The sequence below is a fragment of the Triplophysa rosa genome, linkage group LG10 (assembly GCF_024868665.1).
Source record: "Triplophysa rosa linkage group LG10, Trosa_1v2, whole genome shotgun sequence".
In the NCBI taxonomy this organism is placed as follows: Eukaryota; Metazoa; Chordata; class Actinopteri; order Cypriniformes; family Nemacheilidae; genus Triplophysa; species Triplophysa rosa.
Genome location: NC_079899.1, coordinates 7858206 through 7872961, shown reverse-complemented (window position 1 = coordinate 7872961; position 14756 = coordinate 7858206). Strand labels below are relative to the sequence as shown.

At 44.2% G+C, this 14756-nt stretch overlaps 1 protein-coding gene across 3 annotated transcripts in view; it reads left to right on the top strand.

The window, feature by feature from the left end:
* The window catches only part of kif26ab (kinesin family member 26Ab), a 160296-nt gene that overhangs the window by 89984 nt on the left and 55556 nt on the right, over nt 1-14756 (top strand). For all 3 annotated transcript variants that reach the window (XM_057344802.1, XM_057344801.1, XM_057344803.1), the window contains exon 3: nt 10702-11190. In XM_057344802.1, coding sequence (XP_057200785.1) covers nt 10702-11190 — 489 coding nt within the window. The remainder of the gene's footprint in view (nt 1-10701; nt 11191-14756) is intronic.

Genomic DNA, 14756 nt, shown 5'->3' with positions numbered 1-14756 from the left:
CCTTGCGCAGATGAGTAACGCCGAGAAGGTCCGCTTTCTCGACGCACCCGTCTCGCAAGGGGGGGGCTGGTTGGTGTTACTGTCGAGCCGCAGCGGCCCCGCTCACCGGGGAGGGAGTCGCCACTCTCCGCGAGGCGTCAACTGACGAGAGAGCGCATCGGCTGTCTGGTTCAGGATGCCTGGGATGTGTATGGCTAGCAGGGAGCTGATCACCTGCTGACTCCAGAGGAGCAGGCGTCGGGCGTGTCATGTTAGCTGCTGTGAGTGAACGAATAAGCCACAGCAGCTGTGCTGTCCGACCGGAACAGCACGTGCTTCCCTGCACGAGAGGTAGTAGCCTCCTCAATGCAAGTAGAACAACCAACAACTCTAGGCAGTTGAAATGCCAACGCAGGCGGGGGCCCGTCCACCGCCCCGACACTGCTTGCCCGTTGCACACGGCACCCCAACCTTGCAGGGAGGCATCCCAAAGGGAACCCCTGTCCGCAAGAAGGTTATGGAGACCAGGGGGTTAGGGTGTGTCGGCAGAAAAGCGTCTGACCATACGCCTGCTGCCGGTGTGCCACGCTCTCCAAGGAACTTGACTCTGCAGCCAGTGTTGGAGTGGTCGTATGTGCATCGACCCGAGGGGGACCCCCCCCCGCCGTGATGCCATGTATCCCAGGAGCCTCTTGTTACAGGGGGACCGCTGACTGTCTGAGCTTCAGGCAGTTCAACACTGATCGGGCGTGCTAATCAGTCGCGCGCTTCCTCGTAGTGAATGAATGAGCACGCCGGCTTCCCTCTTATACCCGGACATCCGGGGAGGAGCCCGGCATGCAAATTTCATTCGCCAATTTTCATTGGCCTTTTCTAAATACTCAGAAGATGATAGGTTCTCAAGACAAACCCCATTCTGTTGGTTCGACACAACGTCGAGAGACCGACAGAAAGGGAACTGTTATTTGTAAGATTTATTTCTGGTGCCCCACACTGTAAAAGTGCTGTGCTGGACCGACAGAAATATACTGTAAAATATTTCCCCCCCTGTAAAATGACAGGATATAAGGATATATAATAAATAGTTTTCCCTGTTTTTCTTGTAAATTTGCTACCTTTTTCTGTAATTTTACAGTTTTCGACCGTATTTCAAAATAAACTGTAAAAAATTAAATCTCGTTTAAAAAAAGAATAGGGGTGCCAGAAATAAACTGTAAAATAACGTTTTCCCTGTAAAATAACATGTTTTTCCTGCTTTTCTCATAAATATGTTTTTGGACTATGTCAAAAATACATTAAAAATCTTTTTTTACAGTGTATGTGTGATATCTTTACATGCACATTTATTACAGTTATACTTTACATATCTTTTTTTGTGTTTTTATTTATTTATTTTTAATTTCCTACTGGTCACAGAAACTGTCCTCCGCTCTTGACTGTCTGAACTGGTCTTTTCCAGGGATGGTCAAACATCTCGGATAAAGTTCTATAAATAGGTTTTCAAACTCCTCCATCATCCCTTATTTTCTATTTTCTATCCCTTAATTCACTTTTTATCTCTTCTGCATCACTATTTCCTTTCTCCTTCTTTCTCCAGTATGTATCGCCATAGCTTCCCCCATCCTCATATTTCCCATCCTCTCTTTTCAGTCATATCTCATCATCATTAGTATTAGAGACAGTCTGACTACTTGGCTGAGGGCCCGTATGTAGTCGTTTATCCTTCTGTTCGCTCTCTGTTCTTTAGTGCATCACTAATCAGCAGATAGTCTCCTGCATTCATCCCCAGAGCTTCATAAAAACCAGAACTGACTGCCAATAAAGTCACACAATGACCAACTACAAGCCCCAAGGCCAGGGGTCTAACCCCCATCATGCCTTGTATTCTCTCTCTTTTGCACACACACACACTTTCCAATTTTTCATAATTTTCTCTCTGGCCTGGATGGTGACAAATTTTTATTATACATCCTCTCAGTGTAATTTTTTCATTATTTGGCCTGCTTTAGAATAGAACTGTTTCTGTTTCATGATATTTAATTATTTATCCAACAGACCATCTTTAAATATTAACACCTTTTTGAATAGTGGGAGGGTTTTACATTATCACATAGTACTAAATGTAATTGGAATACAACGCACATGAGTTAAGAAATTTCAAATCAGGGCTCTTATAACAACACTGTGTCATTTCAGACCTCATATTTCTTGGCTTTTTAGCTCCATTCCCGAAGGGCCATGTCCTGCGGGTTTACCTCCAACCCTTATCAAACACACATTGTGACACATCAGTGAATCGCTGGTTTTAGCATTACTTGAAAATGAATCCTGGATTGGGTTCGAAATAACTCTGCAAAACATAGCCTTCGAGGACTGGAATGTCCCTGCCATATTTTCACTTTAGATTTTACTTACATATAGCTGTCTGTTTACTACAGTATAATGGAGCCACTCAATGATGCATGAGGTGTGGCAGAGCTTTTGTAGTAATAGTTTTTAATTACACTTAATACTCTCATATGTGTCATCTTGAATGATTTACATGCTCATGATCGGCTGTGGTTTTGTGGGAAGTGCCTTCGGGCTCTTTGTGTCTTTGAGAAAGTTAGGCATCATAAACATTTATTTTGGCCTGGGCTCTAGTTTAACCTCCTTATTACTGAACTAGAGTATAATATATGTCTCAATGTGTGTGTGAATGTGAAATATGAGAAAAGAGAGCAAGAGAGTCAAATTTAAATGATTATATTAGAAATGAGTGCCGTTAAAGCCACAATATGGAAAAATTTTGTTATGAAATATCCAAAAATCACTTGCACAGTGTGATATAGTTCATGCAGTTGTGTACTTACATTATCCCAAATGTTCCCAAGAATGTGCAAATCCAGAGAAATTCCTATTTAAAATAATGGCCCGTCCCTTGTCTCCCTTGTATTTGTCGCATATCAGTAACTTAATATCCGGTGCTCTGCACTACCCTCAGTTTCCGGTTGTAGAAACTACGGCAACACGCACATGCGGAAGTGGTTATACAGCATCTGGGATGCAACATCTGTTGTCCTGTTATTATGGATCACGATTACTCTTTGGCGAGTAAAGGAAACCCAAAAAATTGTAAACGTAGGCCAAACGAGGCAAGCAGGCTTATGGACAAACAAAGAAATAAAATGGGTAAAGGATTAATATCGGCGTGGCATTTTCTAAATGCAGAGAGCTTCGCAACCAACTTGGACTCGATAGAGACTCCATTCTCGCGTGTGTTTTAATAGACAGGTAAGCAAATTTTTTTTTATTTTACACAAAATACTCATGCACAGATTATTTGAATAGTTATGAATGCAGTTACCCTATGAAATACAGTATATGTCGCACACAAATATGTAGCCAATAACGTTACTTGTAAATGCTGTGGGTTCGTTCAAATTTACTTTTTAAACGATGACTGTATGACTGTTTTAAACAGGTAAAAATAAGTAGCATTACGCTACCAAATCAATGGACAAAGTCCAATATCAGTCGCGGGCTAACGTAGCATTACATTCCACGTTTCTTGCAAGCTAATTCATTACGATGACATAAAATAAAATTAATTCATTAACTCGTCCGTGAACATGATGGGCCTCTGGATGGTGAAAACGACATGTCCCTTTATTCCACTCTCCTACATAACGTCATTTAGCTTGACCTTTTGTTGTTGTTTCGAAAGTGCGCCATCTAGCGGTCAAAATATTCCATATTGTGGCTTTAAGGGAACAATTCAACCAAAAATGAAAATGATGTCATCTTTTTCCTTACAAATAAATTTTTGTCTTTGGAACACAATAGGTGAAGTTTTGCAGAATGTCCAAGCTGCTTGTTTCCACACAATAACAGTGCAGAAGTATAAATTGATCCCAAAACATTACAATTTCATATCTGTGTTTTACCAGTGGAGGCTGGGTAATATTTTATGTTTAGTAGTATTAGTAATTGACAATATTTGATAAGCTCAGCATTATTTTAGATACGAGAACACAAGACATAAGCCTCTCCCCACCAGGTAGACTGGCTTCATGCCCCTGGCATTGAACGGGATATGATTATTTTCACGCTGGGCCTCTTGTCATATCTCTCCCTGCTGGGAGTCTTATCAAATGTAAATACACACCGCACTGTGCTCCATGCCCGGGCTCAGATGTTGTTTTCTTTACACCCTACCACCCTCCACTACCTCCTCTCCTTCCCCAGAACTCTCACTTTTCAGCTCTGCCTAGTTTGAGATTATAGTTAAAGGGCTAGTTCACCCCAAAATGCAATTATATCGTCATTTATTCACCCTCAAGTTGTTTCAAACCTGTCTACATTTATTTTTTCTGTTAAACACAAAGAAATATATTTTGAATAATGAATGAAAGCAAACAGTTCCATTTTTAAACAAGTGCGCATTCAAAAAGTAAGGAAATCGTCTCGGTTACGTTTGTAACCTCGGTTCCCTGATGGACAGAACGAGACGTTGTGTCGAACCGACAGATGGGGTTCGTCCCTGAGAACCATTCGCTTCCGACTACTTAGAAAAGGCCAATGAAAATTGACGAATGAAATTTGCATGCCGGACTCCGCCCCCGGAAATCCGGGTATCAAAGGGAGACGGCGTGCTTCATTCATTCACCTTTGTTCTGAGGAGCCTGAGACCTCTCACGACTGCTGCAGAGGACAGCACGTGTTGTGGCAAGGAGGACACAACGTCTCGTTCCCTCCATCAGGGAACCGAGGTTACAAACGTAACCGAGACGTTCCCTTTCTGTCGGTCTCTCGACGTTGTGTCGAACCGACAGATGGGGTTCCAATGGAAAACGCCATAACACTGTGCCCTGTCACCATCTCAACGAAGCGACGGTGACTGGCCTGGGCGTGTCAGCCGTGAGCGCTACCGCGAAATTGTAACCTACCAGTGGGTAGGTAGGTGGGAAGGCCCCTACAGGCGGCGGCCTAGTTTCTCTAACAGCGAGAAGCCGCCCGGAACCGTAAGGCCACTGGGTAAGCGCTACTTCCTCAAGTGGGGGATGCGCTACAGAGACCACTTCCTACCACAGGGAGGAGTCTAGTGGAGATACCAACATGGTCTCACCGAAGGGGGAGAATGCATGGGAAGAAAGTGCGGCTGAAGAGTAAACCGCGAGGTGGAGGTCCACCTGGGGAGGTCATGGGTTACCAAGGTGGGAACCAGCATGAGGATACATCAGACAGAACCGCCCTGCTGGGGGGTTGCAACGTCTGGTGGCACTAGGTCCGGTTAGAGCTATGATGCGAATAACTCCGGAACCCGGCCTAAGGGGCAGGGCTGCTCTGCCCAGCCCGCCCCAGAAGGTGCTTGCTTAGTGATGGATGGAGTGCCTGTTCTTCGCCCAGTGGGGAAAGAAGGGAGGCTGGATGGGTATACTGACCCACTCGAGAGAGGGGGAAAAGAACCAATATAGGCGTACACCCTACCAGTTGCCGGTCCTACATGTTGCCATGCAGGACGCGAGCTGACACCGGCTCTACGCGGAGGTTGTAGAACCTCACGAAGGTGTTGGGTGTAGCCCAACCCGCAGCTCTGCATATGTCTGTGAGAGAGGCGCCACATGCCAGTGCCCATGGGCGATGTAGGGATTGGTAAGCTGCCTTGACAGCGTCCACAATCCAGTGGGCCAACCTCTGCTTAGAGACAGCTCTCCCCTTCTGCTGACCTCCGAAACAGACAAAGAGCTGATCCGAGCTCCTGAAGCTCTGTGTGTGGTCTAAGTAAAGGCGCAGCGCGTGTAATGGACACAACACGGACGGGGTTGGGTCTTCCTCCCCAGTGGGGAGCGCCTGTAAGTTCACCACCTGGTCCCGAAAATGAGCGTTGGGAACCTTGGGCACGTAGCCGGGCCGAAGTCTCAGGATAACGTGAGAATCCCTGGGTCCTAACTATAGGCAGTCAGGGGACACGGAGAATGCCTGTAGGTCCCCTACCCTCTTGATGGAGGTGAGCGCCATAAGGAGAACCATCTTCATCGTGAGATGAGGAAGAGCGGCATCCCCTAAGGGCTCGAAGGGGGCCTGGTGAGATCTGTCAGGGCTACATCCAGGTCCCAAGAGGGTATGGAGCGCGGACGAGGCGGATTCCGCCTCCTAACACCCCTTAGGAACCTGATGACCAGGTCGTGCTGTCCTAGAGACTTGGGCCAGTTTGGCGCAACGAGTAACACTTGATGCTCCTCTTCCCTGACCTTGCACAGAGTCTGTGCAATGAGGCTCACTGGGGGGAAGGCGTACTTCCGCTTGTCCCGCGGCCAGCTGTGCGCTATGGCATCCGTGCCGAGGGGACCCTCGGTCAGAGAGTACCAAAGCGGGCAATGGGTGGTTTTGAGGGAGGCGAACAGGTCTACCTGGGCCTGCCCGAACTGCACCCAAATGAGCTGGACTGCGCGGAGGTGGAGTCGCCACACTCCGCGAGGCGTCGACTGACGAGAGAGCGCATCGGCAATATGGTTCAGGTCGCCTGGGATATACGTGGCACGCAGGGAGCGGGTCACCTGCTGACTCCACCGGAGGAGGCGTCGGGCGAGTCGTGTTAACTGCAGTGAGCGAACGCCACCCTGACGATAGATATACGCTACTGCCGTAGTGCTGTCCGACCGGACCAGCACGTGCTTGCCCTGCACGAGAGGTTGCAGCCTCTTCAGTGCGAGTAGCACGGTCCACAACTCTAGGCAATAGAATGCCAGCGCAGGCAGGGGCCCGTCCAAAGCCCCGACACTGCGTGCCCGTTGCACACTGCACCCCAACCCTGCAGGGAGGCATCCGTCGTCACCACGACATGCCTCGTACCTGCACTAGGGGAACCCATGCCCGAAGGAAGGTCATGGAAGACCAAGGGGTTAGGGTGCGTCGGCAGAGAGGCGTAATCACCATCCGCCTGCTGCCGGTGTGCCACGCTCTCCAGGGAACTCGACTCTGAAGCCAGTGTTGGAGCGGTCTCATGTGCATCAACCCGAGGGGTATCACCGCCGCCGAGGATGCCATGTGTCCCAGGAGCCTCTGAAATAGTTTCAGGGGAACCGCTGACTGCTTGAAATGATCCAAGCAGTTCAACACCGACTGGGCGCGTGCTGTGGACAGTCGCGCTGTCATGGTGACAGAGTTGAGTTCCATACCAAGATAGAGGATGCTCTGCACAGGGGAGAGCTTGCTCTTCTCTCGGTTGACCTGTAGCCCCAATCGATCTAGGTGCCGGAGCACCAGGTCCCTGTGTGCACACAACAGATCTCGCGAGTGTGCCAAGATAAGCCAGTCATCGAGATAGTTGAGTACCCGCACACCCTTCTCCCTGAGGGGAGAGAGGGCGGCTTCCACGATCTTCGTAAAGACTCGTGGAGACAGAGACAGACCGAAGGGGAGGACTCTGTACTGATATGCCTGACCCTCGAAAGCGAACTGCAAGGCCGGACTTACCATTGGCCTTGACTGGGCTCCAGCCCAGGGGCCCCGCCATTCAGGGGGCCCGCCTGCTGTCGTTAATTTGATTTGTTTAGTTATATGCCAGTAATTTTATTTTTCATTTAAACTTTGTGCATTGGCCTACCAATGTTCAATAGCACTGCCTTATGTAAGGAATGATGTCGTTTAATTGGCTAATCGTTCCATCAGTCATGTTGGCGTTTCCTGATTGGTCATTTGTGGATTCTATCCGTTACGTTTACCGCTGTTGAAACCTGTCTGCTCATTAAGACACTTGATCTAATGGCTGACAAGCGCAATCGCAGTGCCGCGCTTAAAGAAAACCAAAAACTGAGAGACAAGAACGCGAAAGAACAGCATTTAGGAAGTAATGATTCTTTACACCCATGGCACCACACCTTGATCTTTAGGCAGAGAATCCAGAGCATACCTGTCACCATCTCCCGACAGGCAGCCACCCTCCGGTTTTATTTCAGTTATTTCTCCTTTGAAACTCGCGGACCGACGTGAGCCGGAACGCGTTCACAGGCTGGCGCCCGCCTTTGGTAGGCGAAATTGAACGGTAGCCGAAGTAGAGTAGAGAGGATTCACATCCCCGCGAAAAACTGTCTCTGAATACACCGCTATATGATTCCACTCCGCGTTATCCGTTTGACGCTCGCTCCTCACAGTCTGTGTCCGCTCACTGAACACGACAGATCGGTTCATCCACCGGTAGATGCAGTAGAGTCTACTAGCTGTTGTTGTTGTTACACTTTCTTTGCTTTTACAAAAAACGTGTTATGAAAAGTGTTGTGTTCTGCAGACATCTCTGAATAAAAACAGGTAATATAGAGTTTATTTCTAATATTTCCCGTTCTGTGGCCATAAGCGGTTCTTGTAAATAATATGCAAACACTGTTAAATCCATCCATGTAAATAAAAAATGAAAACATTCTGCTAACTAATAAACAAAGTTAAAACAACCGAACTACGGGACGCGTGAAGGGACAAACTGCTCGTGCTTTTTCAAACTGCGTTTAGATAGTTATTTCATGTCTGACGTTGAGATCTCTGGCAAAATGTAAATGCTAAATTAAGATGATACCTTGCAGATATACCATTCATGGATTCATGGCCTGTGAGCTGCATTAAACTGTCTCTTAGATTTACATTTAAGAATTTGACATGAAAATGATGTTATGTTAGACATAAAGTAATTAAAAGATTTAAAACGATTTATAACAGAGGGGTGCCCTATTTGCCCTGCACAACCTCAGTTAACTAGACTTTACAAAACTATGGACTCATCTCATTATTATGAAACTATTTAAGCCATAATAAGACGTTTCATCTCATTATATGAATACAATTTTAATGTGCATTTCAAACTCATACATCTGTCATATGCTTTACTGATGGAATTGCAATAGAATACTAATATATTTTTAACACTTTACACCGTTGCATTAATTAACATTAGTTAAGCATTAGATTACATGTCTGCATTTGTTAATCTTTATTTTCAGTATTTACTAATATTTTTAAAAACATGCACCTGAACTAACATGAACAATTGTATTTGGCATTAACTAACAATTAACAAGATTAATAAATGCTGACAACTGTATTGCTCATTGTTGGTTTCATGTTAATGCAGGTGTTCTCAAATTTTAGATCCAAGACGTATAATCTCTCAACATCCTCCAGAAATACAGGGAGAACACACACATTTGTTCCTTTTTAGTAGTTTTCTTATTATGGATCAATAAATTTAACTTTAAAATACATAATGGTAGGGCTGTATGATTATGTCAAAAACTATATTAGTCCCCTTGATATTGTAATGTTGATTATTAATGTTGATTGGATTTTACATTTAAGTATGTTTGAAACTTCCTACACGCTATAAACGCACCACTTGTGGCTCCCACTGTCAAAACAAGCATTACAAACGTGTAAACCAATGAACAAGTGTCATTGTTAGTCATTGGAGAAAAAAAACATTTACTAATGCTAACAAACACATGATTTTAAATGGTACGGGGGCCCCGAAAACAACTCAAGCCCAGGGGCCCCCATCCTCCTAAATCCGGCCCTGGCGAACCGTATCGAGTCTGATGCCAGTAAGTCACCCTCCGATGCTGCAACAGACATCTCATCATCACGTACCGTGTCCGATACGTGATTGAGGAACAAGATGGTGGGATCATCTCATGGGGAACGGTTAGACGAGCAAGACGAGGTCCAGTGGCTGATGGATTAGCGCTCACAGTAATCCTCATATCACCCTCGCTGCTCGCCGTAGCGGGCGGCAGGGCCATAGTCCTGCCGTCACGGAACGGGAAGCAGATGAGGTGGTGGCTGAGCCCCGTGGGAACACAGCCACCCGTGACGCAACGTCTGAATAGTCAACCGCCCGCAGTGCGGAAGCAGACCTGGTGTCCGTCCCCCTCCTCGATGAGTGTGTTGCACCCACGAGAACAGCGGGACATGCCACGCTGGAGAAATTTGCTCTTTTAGAATGCAGACGGTGTGGCACCGTCTGCTAGCTCGAACACCTCTGGAACCGCCGAGATGCCCAGGGGAAGTCACCGCAGGAAGGGACCGTCCGCTGCACCACGTCGTAGAACCGGCAATCTGGAGTTGCTAAGTAGTAGCGAGAGTTGATCTTCATAAGCGAAGGCTCCGAAGAACAAAAGGTGAATGAATGAAGCACGCCGTCTCCCTTTTATCCCCGGATTTCCGGGGGCGGAGTCCGGCATGCAAATTTCATTCGCCAATTTTCATTGGCCTTTTCTAAGTAGTCGGAAGTGAATGGTTCTCAGGGACGAACCCCATCTGTCGGTTCGACACAACGTCGAGAGACCGACAGAATGGGAAGCTTGTTTTTCTTCAATGCTCAATGTAGGGTATTGCAATCGGATAATATTGCAATGTCGCGAACCAACCCGGTGATGTCACATGGCATGGCGCTGCAAGATGGCGGCGCACTTGCTCCAAAAGCCATAACAAAACATCATGTTTTTTCTTAAAAGGTTACATGAATCAAATCTGTTATATGTTTTTTTATTTAAGTGAAAATAAGTTTACTAAATAATGTACATTTGATCGAATGGTTCATTTCCGCTTTAAAAAGACCCCATGAGACCACTAAGGCCACATTAAACTCACATGATTTTCTCACATGTGAAGTTTGCAATAGAAAGTCCCCGGAACTATTTTGGACAAATTTTGGCACCATTTATTCTGATGTTTTTCTCCTTTCTCTTCCTATAGGACCCTGGATTTGCTTCCTTCATCATTGACCAGCTAAAGGTACCTGATTGGCCAGTGAAAAGTGGGCATGAAGACACAAGGTGCCAGGTGTGCGCCACACCTGCACAATTGCTAAGACAGCAGGCACTCCAGACCCTTGAAGAACTGTACTCGGGTTCCGACATGGCATCACTCCCTCCCAGCACCTACCCTGGGCATCCCACCAGGTTGACCACTCACAGCCTGGTCACCGTTTCCTCTAGAACTGCCAAATCCAGGATACCTCATCCAGAGCACAGTATTCTACCTGTGGGGGATAGACGCCGTGAGATTGGCTGGACTCAGAACCCGACCTCCAGCATTGCAGCTCTCAAACCGGGTGTGCAGGTGACCGTGGGTGGAAGACCGTTGACGGGGGCCATCAGCTCAGTCACCATTCAGGCTCAACAGTACCTGGAGGGGATGTGGAGCATCTCGCGTGTGAATAACTTCCTCCCTCAGCCATGCCCGGTATGCAATCTTTCATTCATAATAATTGTTTAAAGGGGTCATATGGCGCGAATATGTGTTTTTCTGTGTCTTAGGTGTGTTATAAGTTGCCCATGCATTTATTAGACATGTGAAATTGCAAAAATGTAAGTGTTGGAACAAAAGATGCATTCTATCTAAAAACAAATGCTCACCCAGACCTGCCTGAAACGCCTCGTAACCACACCCTCACAAATCTACGTCAGTTCATGGTATGATTTGACTAAGACTGCCCAAAGGTATACGCAAGTAAAGTGGGTGTACCTGTCAGTGCAATTGCTTTGGAACCTGATGTTTCGAATGTGGTAAGAGGCGTTACATTTCCGTCACACGCTTGCAGTATTCGACCAATCACTACGCACTGGTTAACTGGCCAATCATAGCACACCTCGCTTTTCAGAGAGATGAGCTTTGTAAAAAAATCTGCGCTTTTCAGAGAGGCGGGGCAAAGAGGAGATACAAACATGAAAGGTATGTGGAAAATACAGCATTTTTGAACCTTAAATCGTGTATACACATTGCATTACATCTAAAACAAACGATAATATTCGTTTTAGCCGTGTCATTTGACCCCTTTAAATTGAAAGGATGAATTGTTTTCACACTTTATGCATTAAAGTAAATATTTATTTAGTACCTATGTAATGAATGTATTAGATCACATTTACTACTATTTTCAGCCTAGGTGAGATGTGTTATGCAGTCTCTCATTTGATTTACTTATAAATTTGTAGTTTAACATTGTTAATGCTCCCACAGACTTGAGTGAGTGAGTAATTCAGAAATATGAATTGCATTATGGAGAGTCTCAGGAGTTGTTTTTATTACTTTGTTGATGGGTTGTTTTACTGCACTGTTACATTCCACAGTGTACTGCACATGTGTGCTAAGTGTACTGCTTTTGTAGGTTAACCAAACAAAACAACTAAACTATTTTTACTTAATGCCTGAGGCTTTGTTATATAAAAGCTATGTAATTATAACACATATCACCTTTTTTTTAACATTGATGTTGCTTTTACAATTTCCCCTAGTTGCCACTGATAGGGCTCTTTTGTTCTAGCCAACGGTAAAGCTATTGACGAAGAAGGGGTTTACAATAGGTGAACATCGGTGAATTTCCTCTGTTCGCAAATGTCAACAAGCGCGCCACAGAAGCTTTTAGCAACCAGCGTGTGCTTGTGCACAGACAAAGCAAAAATCCATTAAAAAAAAAAATAAACAGACCAACTGCTGTCCCAGTGCATGTTGAAAACCAACAGAAGCTTTCTGTCTGGCAGCTCTTATGAAGAAACACAACTAAATCAACACCGAGACTAGCATGTAGGGTATATGCCTACAGAGTACTGGAATAGCTTTGAAGCGGATGCGTTCTATTTGTTTGATTTATCATATCAGACTCCTTGCTTTAGATTGGCAAGATGACAATAACACATGCCAGTCACACTATGTGATAGTCTGGTGAATGAGAGGGTATCAGATTTATTTGCAACTATCCACCAAACACATACAGAAAATAAATAAATAAGTATATTATATATAAATAAAACATTTTCATTTTTCAATTAAAAAGCAGCTATATATTGCAGTGGTCTATATACCGTCAGATTGAAACATTGTATCTCCAAAACTGCCACTTTACAGGAAATTAAAAACACTGATTTTTTTAACCAATTAAAGACTTTGTTGTCAAAGATTACAAGCTCTTTTTAATACTTTAATACTTTTAATCAGGCCTGGTACTAGGATGGCTCGACTGGTGGGCAATCACATATTCTGGTTGGGCAGATATCCAGCATAACATAATGTAAAAAAAAATTGTTTCGCCCGACCTTTTTATAGTTCTTGTACAATTTTGTGGTGCAAATTATTGTGGTAATGTTTATTTTCATGTAGCATCAATGTTTTAGTGTATATTTAGCTCAAGTCAATTTTGAGCTTATATCATTAACACAGTGTAACAATTTCTAGAAATTTCTGTAGCACAGGGAAGGTGGGATGCAGCGATGATGGGGGACTACATCTGTAACTTGGTTCGTGAGGACAGTATTAGTCATGAAGACAAAAACGATCAAATGTACACTTCTGAAGTTTTGGACGTCGCATTTGTAGTAACTGTTATGTTAAACTGTTGTTTTGAGCTCAGTGTTATGCCAATACCTTGTCATTTCTGCGTGCGAGAAATAATACTAAAACGTATAAATGTGTGAAAATATATATATATATTTTTGTGAGTACCGTCGATGGTTAAAACAATTATGTGATTTTCGTATTCAGGATGTTAAACTTTATAAAGAAACACTATATTAAAGCAATACACTTAACAATTTTTTTTAAATGTGTAATCACAGTGCATTGCATGCATAATCTTTTTTTACATTTTTCTGTGATTAAATTGACAGATCATTATTTGATAGATAATAGAAATAATTATTTAGTAAGTATTTAATAATAAGTATTACATTGTTTATTATTTTAATTAAGCTGATTATTTTTGGAGGGGCCCAAAACTGCCCCTGCTTTTAATAATCTTTAATACTTTTTAATGGTTAAATAAACATGAAAGGAATGATTTATGAATAAAAATATTGAAAAACTGAGATACGAGGAGGTTTCAAACCGACAGCGAAGATATGCATAAATATGAAACACTTATCCTAGTCTTATTGTACACGATTCACTAGTCCACCTCTGATATGTATTTTCTTTATGGCTGACATCACCATGTATACTAGCTACATGTCATACAGAAACCGCATTCAGTTAGTTCCGCTGAACCATTCTGGTATGCCGACTGTTCATTGATCAATGTCTGATAGATAAAACAAAGTGCTGCCTTTTTTTCCTCATTAAATATACTATTTCTCACATCACACAGTAAATGACTGCTAATGCAGTTTCATGTTGCTTTGAGTTTGCCGTATATCTATCACAGTTATCTAAAATAAAGACAAGGCTATGATTAATAGCTTCCCTGAATATTGTTTATAGCCTTTATGACATATGCTTCAAAGACAAAAAAAACATTTCACTGTGAAACCTGATGAGTTTCAACTTGAAAAGGGAAAGAGAATACTTGAGCTGACATTAGTGTCAGCTTTATTGCTCTTTAGTGTCGCTGGTAGATACAATTATTAGAGCAGACCAGAGTGGGATTTTCCACATAAGCTTTGTATGGGTTGATATGACCTACTGGCCTACCGGGAGCGCAAGACCAGGAATCCTTAAGCAGACTGTGTGCTACCTCGCCCTGCTTAGGAAAAAAGAGAAAGAGATGATAAGCTGCTTCTTTTTACAGAAGACAGAGAGATATTCAGAAGGAGAGTTGGATTTTCTGGACTCTGGTGAGGACGTGAGGGAGTACACAGGGTGTAGGGAACGTCTGATTTTATCGAGCGCTCGGAGCGCTCTGCAGCTGTACTTTAATGACCCGACCTGGGGATACAGCATGCTCACCCCACACTCTGTGTCTGACACACATGAAAACGGCTTGACTGGAGGGCTTAAGTCCTCAAAAACCCACAGTGTGCCTTTGACAGCTGCTGCAG